The sequence below is a fragment of the Scyliorhinus torazame genome, chromosome 1, assembly GCF_047496885.1.
Source record: "Scyliorhinus torazame isolate Kashiwa2021f chromosome 1, sScyTor2.1, whole genome shotgun sequence".
Lineage (NCBI taxonomy): Eukaryota > Metazoa > Chordata > Chondrichthyes > Carcharhiniformes > Scyliorhinidae > Scyliorhinus > Scyliorhinus torazame.
The window spans coordinates 146,917,268-146,926,368 of NC_092707.1; the positions used below are offsets into that span (position 1 = coordinate 146,917,268).

A 9,101-nucleotide genomic window follows, 5' to 3' on the forward strand; every position below is an offset into this window, starting at 1 on the left:
CAGTGTGGGAGATATAGGAGGGATGTCCGAGGTAGGTTCTTTACTCAGAAAGTGGTTGGGGTGTGGAATGGACTGCCTGCTGTGATAGTGAAGTCGGACACTTTAGGAACTTTCAAGCGGTTATTGGATAGGCACATGGAGCACACCAGAATGACAGGGAGTGGGATAGCTTGATCTTGGTTTCGGACAATGCTCGGCATAACATCGAGGGCCGAAGGGCCTGTTCTGTGCTGTACTGTTCTATGTTATGCCATCCTACCCCAGAGGTTGGGTCTATGTTTTAGCCTGGTTGGGAGAGCTGATTTATGTTTTTTTTTTTTTTTTTGCAGAGTGAAGATCAAAATGAGCGAGTGATTGAAGACATGGAGGGTGCTTCACAAGCAAACCAGCGACGAATGAATGCAGACCCACTTGAGGTCATGCTCCTGAATATGGGATACAGGATCACTGGACTGACCAACAGTGGGATGGCCTCAGATGATGAGGAAAACTCTGAAGGCCAGGTGCAGTGCCGGCCAAGCTAAACAGCAACCCCAACAACCGCGTACTTGGGACAGACCAGGGAACAACTCAGTTCAGTGTGCCTGTGGCTGAAAACACTGCACTGTCCTCAGCTACGCACCAAAAGCTTTGTTCAGGAAGCAATGACAGGGTTTGCATTCTTTCCAACACCTATCAGACTCACTTATGGATGAGCCCCATACCAGTCTGCAGAAGTCTCAGAGAGTGACGCTACAACCCTCTCAGGAACAGCTAACTGGGCCAAACCTGGCCTGAGACACACATAGGAGACTTCAAATTGTTTCTGGTGATTGAAAAAGACTAATTTGATAAGCAGATCTTTTTGTAAATTGTCCAGATGCTGCTTTCAGTTTGTATAAATGCTTCCTCCTCTATCACATTCAGTCCCTTTGTAGTAATGGATTCTGCACAATCCATGAGCAACAAACAGCCAATAATATTGAGATAAACTGCACTCCCTTCATAGTCCTGGAGCCATCAGAGTCTCTGGGCATCTTGATGTAGCTTTAACTGCAAGCAGTGGAGGGTCATATGGCCGGTAGTCACGCCCATCGGTCACTGTCATACCGGCGACTCATTTGCCTGCCTCTGTTCCAGTTTACAATGTTCATACAGGTTGTGTAGCTACACATGACCTAACAGAGATCTCGGCATCATCAGTGGGGATGTAGGACCATGGACACAGGGTGAAATTGCAATGTACATGCAGTGAGGAGACTGTTCATGGTGAAGTATGGGAGCTGTCAGGAATATTCCCGCACTGTGTTGTGAACAACTTGGGTGGGGTAGAGGGTTGGTGGGGTTGTGCCTGCACACATTTGTCTCATGCATTTTCTAACTCTGTTTTGTGTCTCTTTCTGCCCCCAGTCTTGGCTGCCTATCTACACTCTGTCTCTTTCTGTTTTATCATTCATCCTGTTGAAGCACTGACTCTGTGAAGAGACAGCAGCCTCTTCACAGCCTTCAGTGTTTGCAAAGTGTAATACTGCCCTCTCCTGGAAAGCTCCTCACACGGTTACCTTTTACTTGGGTGTCACCTAAAGCTCTGCATTGCAAGGCCAAGCCCCAGTCCTATCTGGAGCTCTGGATCAAATATTCTATTAGCAGAGGAGATTTAAAATGAATGTGGGGGAGGATTTATTAAATATCTTTTGGTTTATTTTGCTGGCTGTTTCTTTTTGATGACTTCTGTTGTGATGTGTGAACTTGTATAAGTACTGAGCTGTCAGCTTTGAGAAGACACCCCATTGCTGTTGGTAAAGCTAGGGAAGGAATGGTTGGTTTATTTCTTATTCTGATTCCTTATTTGCTGTTGAGAAAAGTGTAGCAGATTTTGTTGGGGTTTGGCTGGAGATTGTAGTTTGAGGTAGAGTAGAATGTTTCAGTTCTGGGCAGGTTGGGAAATACTGGATAACTTCAGTGTAAAAGGCTGGAAGGGTGAGGGAAACAAACTGAATGTGGTAGGAAGCAATTAAAACACCACCAACTAACTGCAGCCATTCTGTTATAGCACTGACCCAAGAAATCTTAGCAAACGGAGTGACACCCGATTGGTAGAGTGGGTTAGCAAGTCATTGTTCTACCTCTGGAACTTGAGATCTAATGAAGAGACTGGATCCTGCCTACCAGTATAAAGCTCCAGCTCGTGAGAGTTTCAAGAGGTTCCACTCAAATTGACTGGAAATGTGGCACCCAAACTAATATTTTCACAAAGGTGGTAGATATGGAAAATGGAATGTCTTACTAACACGGCACAATATATTTTTGGACAGTGCTGTTTTAAGGTGTGCTATGTATAAAGAAGCACTGTAGTGAGCTATGATGTGGGGTTAAGGTCCTGTGTACTGACTGGATTTGCAGTGATTGATGCTACAACTCTGTGTACAACCTGGAGACCATTTTAATTGCCATTAATGACCGTTTCACTTCCTGGACAAACAAATTCATAGCATGCAGAGGCTCCTCTGCTGCAAGTCTATTTGTATTTTAAGACACATTCAGTTGCATTACATTGAATTGAATTGAGTTCATGTAATAGTAGTCACTTAATGACTTAATTGCAGCATCACTTGGAAGGATTTGTTCATCGATGTATTTTAATGGCCACTAACTTAATGCTTTCTTCTGCTGGCTGCAATCCTCAATCAGAAATTCCTTTGCCTATCCTATTCAATAAAGGCTGTATTTGACAGGTTCAGTCACTGATCATCTGTGACTACCCTCACAATTACTATCGAGGGTGTGCTGGGACCAACTGATCACTTAAACTTGTTATTGATCAGTTGTTGAGTATGAGCTGCTGGATTATTGCATGCTGATGTTTCCTGAAATCCTCCCCAATGGCTGTAGGATTAGAATTCAACCTGGAGATCTATGACTCAGTGAGGGTTGGAGAGATTGAGATGGAGGCTTGATTGAAATATTATGAGAACCAATGTTTTGTTGTCAGTAACTCCCACCATCAGCTATTATGTCTGACTGCATTGTTAAATTAGTATCGTTTTGGTGGGTCTATTAATAGGAAGTCTTATTCCTTTTAATATCTGCCCAATACCTTTGCTGGAATTGTTACTTGTTTCCAATTTATTCAAGAGTCTTGATCTGAAACTCAAACCCCATGGAGTCCGTCAGTATGTTAAATGGAAAAGGTCACTGGTGGGGTCAGTCAGCAGGGTCAAGTGGTAGAGCAGGTGGTTGGGTCAGTCAGTGTGCCAAGTATGCTTCTGCAGTAATTGCAGTCTTCCCACTCTCTCCCAATTCATGAGCTCAGTGCCAATTGTCTGTTTAAACCTCACTCAGTTTGTTGCCCCTGTCCTTGTCTGTGATTTGATGAGGAATTATCCGTGGGAAGCTGCTAACTGTAAAAATTAAATTGTTAATCCACGGTTGTGATAAGTTTAAAGCCAGCATTAAATGGCGAGTTTAGCAGAATGCTGTTTGGTTTGGTTGCTAATAATTCATACTTGTATAGGGGCTGCTGCTTTCAAGTTTGTAGTTACACCCAGTGTACATCAGTGCAATAAAAACACAAACCGCAGTAACCTGCTTGCATTCAAATACTAAGTGTGCTGTGCTCTCTCCAACAGCCACAATCTGTGCGTGAGCACTGTCACTGACCTGTGCACATCTCAGTTTGGCTCAAAATTATGGATTTGAGCCTCAAATCCAGACTGACACTCCAATGCAGTACTGTGGGAGTGCTGCACTTTCGAAGGTGGTTTTCAGATGTGGCACCTCCTGCCCCCTCAATTGGATGGGAAAGATCCTATGGCTACTATTACAAGAACATTGGCGGTTCTCAGTGTCCTGGCAAAGTCCTCAATCAAATGCACTAAAATAGAATTACTAGGTTATTCACCTTTGTGTTTGTGGAATCTATGTACTAATTCATAGCTGCAGTTCCCCATTACAACTGTGACTACACTTCGCTGTGCTTTGGGACATTGAGGACAGAAAAAATATTGTCTCAATGGGTGCCACATTGGTTAGCACTGTTGCCTCACAGCTCCAGGGTCTCAGGTTCAATTATGGCTTTGATAACTGTCTGCGTGGAGTTTGCACTTTCTCCCCCTTGTCTGTGTGGTTTTCCTCTGGATGCTGGTTTCCTCCCACAGTCCAAAGATGTGCAGGTTAGGTGGATTGGCCATGCTAAATTGCCCCTTAGTTTCCAAAAGGTTGGGTGGTAATAGGGTGGAGGCATAAGGTGCTCTTTCCAAGGATCGGTGCAGACTTGATGGGCTGAATGGCCTCCTTCTGCACTGTAAATTCTATGATAAAGATCTTCCGGTTTAAAGTCCAAGTAGTAAAATGAAACCAGATTATGTATGGATGGATTTTATTGAGACAAACTGAGAAATATCATCCCTTTGTCCAAACCTCCTTCCATCCCTTAAGTGGGAAGTGATCAATTACAAACACATCCTTTCGAGGTTTAGTAATGTACCTGATTTTTTTGATTGGTGTGGAAAATATTTTGACTTGGGATGGAAAGCATCAGTTTTCAAATCTCACCTCTCTGGGGGTTGGAAATGGTCGAGTGATGAGGAGAGCTGCTGCTGCCAGTCTCCTGTGACCAAATCATCATTTTAATGTGTTCAGGTGCGTGATCTGTAGCTGGGGCCCATTAAACGTTATCACAACACATCCAGTGGTACAATCCCTTGGGGAAAGGTCACCTGTTGCATGGAACAAATAATATGTGGTAAACATTTCTTTGAAGAAATCACGAAGGGGGGAAGAAGAGAAACCTAATAGTCTATTTTGACTCTAACTGACTGGACGTAGGCAGCGTTTATAGATGGATGGGAGTTGATCCAGAAATTGGGATTAGCACGGGGACCGTTGCTCTTTTATTGTTTCTATTTGGAGTTCGAGCTGTCGGTGCTTGACCCCATCAGACGGATCTAGAGCGCTGCAGGAGCAGCCTTTGATGTGGATGAATGAAGTGTTCTGCATGTGGACAGAGCAAATGTTGAACTTGTTTTCGCCATTCAGGGGAAAGCAGATGGGGCAAGATGTAGGTGTGTTTGCATAAGCTAAACGCTGGTTGTGATATTAAATTTCCCACCTTCGAGAACGGGTAAACTTGCCCCTGCAAGCTCCGGTCCCACCAGGAAAGTGACATTCACATGACACCGTCCGCATCCTCTCACCAAACATTCCCAGGACAGGTACAGCGCAGATTAGATAGAGTCAAGCTCGCTGAGGCTATGAGTGAAATAAATATTTATTTTAATTTACATTCTGATTGAGACAGCATTCAGGGACCTGGGAGATTACACAACAGACCTGCGGCGCCTGGCCGGTCGGCCCATCACCCAGCCCCTACCCCCAGACTCATTTTCTGGTCCAGGGGACGCAGCCGCGAAGCCCCAGGACGGCGGCCACTACCACCGGCGCCCGCTGCCCCCGGAATTTCAGGCGGGTTTTGATACTCTGGCTGCGGGCGCTGAGGCCAATCTCGCCCTGCTGGGCACAGCTCCGGATCCGGTTGACCAGCTCCCCGTGCTCCACCGCCTCCCGCTCGGCCCGGACCAGGATATCGCGCAGCTGCTGCAGGCCGATCTCCAGCTCCCGGACCCGGAGCTGCCGCCGCTCCACCTCCAGCAGCTTCCGCCGGGCTTCCGCGAACTCCAGGCTGCTGCTCGAGCTCAGGGCCCGGGACACCGGCTCGCTCCCCGCCGGGCCCCGCTTCTCCTGCGCCTCGCACGCAGCCGGCGGCGGACTCGCGGCTCCTTTTCCCGATAGTTTGTCCCGGAGTTTCCCCATCGCCCTGTCCGCGGATCGGCGCCGACTGCGGAGTGGGCGGGGCTGCCCGCGGTGGGCGGGGCTGGGAGGAGGGTGGCGATTCCGTAACCTGCGCGGGGCTGAGGGAAGGGCGGGGCTTCCGCGGTGTGGGCGGGGCTGTTGAAGGGCGTGGTTTCCGCAATATGGGCGGGACTGAGGGGAGGGCGGGGTTTCCGTGGTGTGGGCGGAGCTGTTGAAGGGCGTGGTTTCCGCAATATGGGCGGGACTGAGGGGAGGGCGGGGTTTCCGCGGTGTGGGCGGGGCTGTTGAAGGGCGTGGTTTCCGCAATATGGGCGGGACTGAGGGAAGGGCGGGCCGTCCGTAGAGTGGGCGGAGCCAGCCAGCTGGGCTTTCAGTATCTTGCCTCTGTGGTTCAGCCTATGCCAACTCAGACAATCTCCAAACTGCTTCACAACTTTTTTTAATATAAATTTAGAGTACCCAATTATTTTTTTTCCAATTAAGGGGCAATTTAGCGTGGCCAATCCACCTAACCTGCACATCTTTGGGTTGTGAGAGTGAAACCCACGCAAGCACGGGGAGAAGGTAGCATTGTGGATAGCACAGTTGCTTCACAGCTCCAGGGTCCCAGGTTCGATTCCCCGCTGGGTCACTGTCTGTGCGGAGTTTGCACTTTCTCCCTGTGTGTGCGTGGGTTTCCTCCGGGTGCTCCGGTTTCCTCCCACAGTCCAAAGATGTGCGGGTTAGGTGGATCGGCCATGATAAATTGCCCTTAGTGTCCAAAACATGTTAAGTTGGTGTTACTGGGTTGTGGGGATAGGGTAGATACCTGGGCTTCAGTAAAGTGCTCGTTGTAAGGGCCAGTGCAGACTCGATGGGCCGAATGGCCTCCTGCACTGTAAAGTCTATGAATCTATGAATGTGCAAACTCCACAAGGACAGTGACCCAAGGCCGGGATCAAACCCGGGTCCTCAGCGCCGCAGTCCCAGTGCTAACCACTGCACCCCATGCCGTCCTACTGCTTCCCAACTTGAGGATGGTACCAATTCCCAAGGGGGACAGAGAAAAAGGGACAATCATGCTGCTAATCATGCCATCTGGTGGCAGCTCACGCAACAATCCACAAAACAGTTGGAGATTGGCGGCATAAATTCTGCTGCGGCGAAGCAACAAAAAACAGAAAGAGCAGAATACGGCTTGAAAATCTCCCTCCCTCAGGGCAACTCTTCTCCTATCTGTCCAAAGGCCTGTGACTCCAGGATTGACCTGCTGCTGAGCCACCTGACGATGCACAAATCATGAAGCCTGGCATACACCATCCTCATTTTGAAAACAATGAGAACGATGAAGATAATAGCAAAGGATCAACCTCTAAACACCATGAAAAATCGTGTTGTTCCCCTTGGAGTGGAGGAAATTGAGGAAAGATTTAACAAAGATACCAGATTATGACATTTTGATCAAATGAACCAAGAAAAGCTATTCCCATTAGCACAACGACTAGGGGGCACAGATTTAAGGTTTTGGCAAAAGAGAGAGGAGAGATATGAGGAAGAACTATTTTTCTGCAAAGAGTTGTAATGATCTGAATCTCACTGCCTAAGAGGATGGTAGAAGTGGAGTGAAACGCAAAAGTCAGGCATTCCCAGTAAACCCAAACGGGGGAGGGACAGAGCTGGAGGGGCTCCCAAAACAGATTCCGATACGTGGGGATCCAAATAGCCAGAGACTGAACACAGATCCGCAAATGGGAACTGACCAGTCTGGTGGGGGACAAAAGGTGGAACGCACTCCCACTCTCCCTGTCGGGGAGAGTGCAGACTATCAAAATAAACGTGCTGCCAAGGTTTCTCTTTTTGTTTAGGCCGATACCAATCTTCATCCCCAAGGTCTTCTTCCAGAACCTAGATAGCTTAATTATGGCGTTTGTGTGTGTGTGTGTGTGGTTGGGGGGGGGGGGGGCGGGGGGGCAAGAATTCAAGAGTCCTCAAATTAACACTGCAAAGTAGGAAAATTAAGGGAGGCCTGGCACTGCCAAACCTGCAATGTTACCACTGGGCAGCTACAGAGGAAAGAGTGAAGGAGCAGAAAGAACAAAAGTGGAAAGATGGGTGCTCAAACCCAACTCGGAGGAGGCCTCCTGCAAGGGAACGACCCTCCGGGCCCACCATGGCAGCACTCCCATCCCCCTCAGTGAAATACACATCGGGCCCAGGGGTAACGGCCACACTGAAAACGTGGAGCCAGCTAAGACAACATTTCGGGCTGACCGGGATGTTCCCCATGGCCCCCGCTGAGGTAACCACAGATTCCCGTCAGCCATGCTAGACGCAATGTTTTACAAATGGAGACAGGATGGGGGAACGCTGCCAGTCACGGACTTCTACGTAGGCCACAGACTACTACGCTGAACGAACTGACGGAGGAATGGGAATTGGCGACAAGACAGAAAATGAGACTCTTACAAATAAAACATTTCCTCCGCAAAGAGACAGTAGGATACCCCAGGCCCCAGTGACCACATTATTAGAGGACCTGATGACCACGGACAGGAAGTAAGGGAGACTCTGTGGGAAAATATACGGACAGCTACTAGATAGAGCCCGAACACCACTAGATGAGACCAGATGGAAATGGAAGGGCAAACTGGGGACAGACGTGGGGTGGGGACTCTGGAACGAAGCACTGAGCAGGGCGAACTCCACCTCCTCCTGTGCAAGGCTCAGCCTTATGCAGTTCAAAGTGGTGCACAGAGCGCACCTGACCAGAACCGGAATGAGCAGGTTCTTCCTGGAGGCGGAGGACAAATGTGAGCGGTGCCAGAGGGGCCTGGCCAAGCACACCCACATGTTCTGGGCCTGCCCCAAGCTTGCTGGGTTCTGGACAGCCTTCTCCGAGGCAATGTCCAAGGTTGTGGGGATAAGGGTGAAGCCATGTCCAATAGTGGCAATCTTCGGGGTATCGAAGCAGCCAGAGTTACACATGGGGAAGGAGGCCGACGCCCTTGCTTTCGCTTCCCTAATTGCGCGCCGGAGAATCCTGCTCGGTTGGCAATTGGCAGCACCACCCACAGCTGCAGACTGGCTCGCTGACCTCTCGGAATTTCTCCACCTGACGAAGATAAAATATGCCATCCGAGGGTTGGCGGAAGGCTTCCTGACTGCATGGAGGCAATTTGTCGGTCTGTTCCAAAACGTGTTTGAGGCCAACAACAGCCAGTAGAGGGAGAAGTGGAAGGATTAGAGAGGAAAGAAAAACAAAAGACGAGGAGCAACACCAGGGACGCACAACCCAGGGGGGAGGAGGGGGAAAGGGGGCAGAGAGTCTGAGA

At 48.9% G+C, this 9,101-nt stretch overlaps 1 protein-coding gene across 1 annotated transcript in view; it reads left to right on the forward strand.

The window, feature by feature from the left end:
• wdtc1 (WD and tetratricopeptide repeats 1) overlaps positions 1-5,825 on the forward strand; it is a 124,752-nt gene extending 118,927 nt beyond the window's left edge. Inside the window, exon 16 of the mRNA XM_072500970.1 lies at positions 330-5,825. Within this exon, the coding sequence (XP_072357071.1) occupies positions 330-524 (195 nt within the window). The 3' untranslated portion in view covers positions 525-5,825. The remainder of the gene's footprint in view (positions 1-329) is intronic.
• The last annotated feature ends 3,276 nt before the right edge of the window (positions 5,826-9,101 follow it).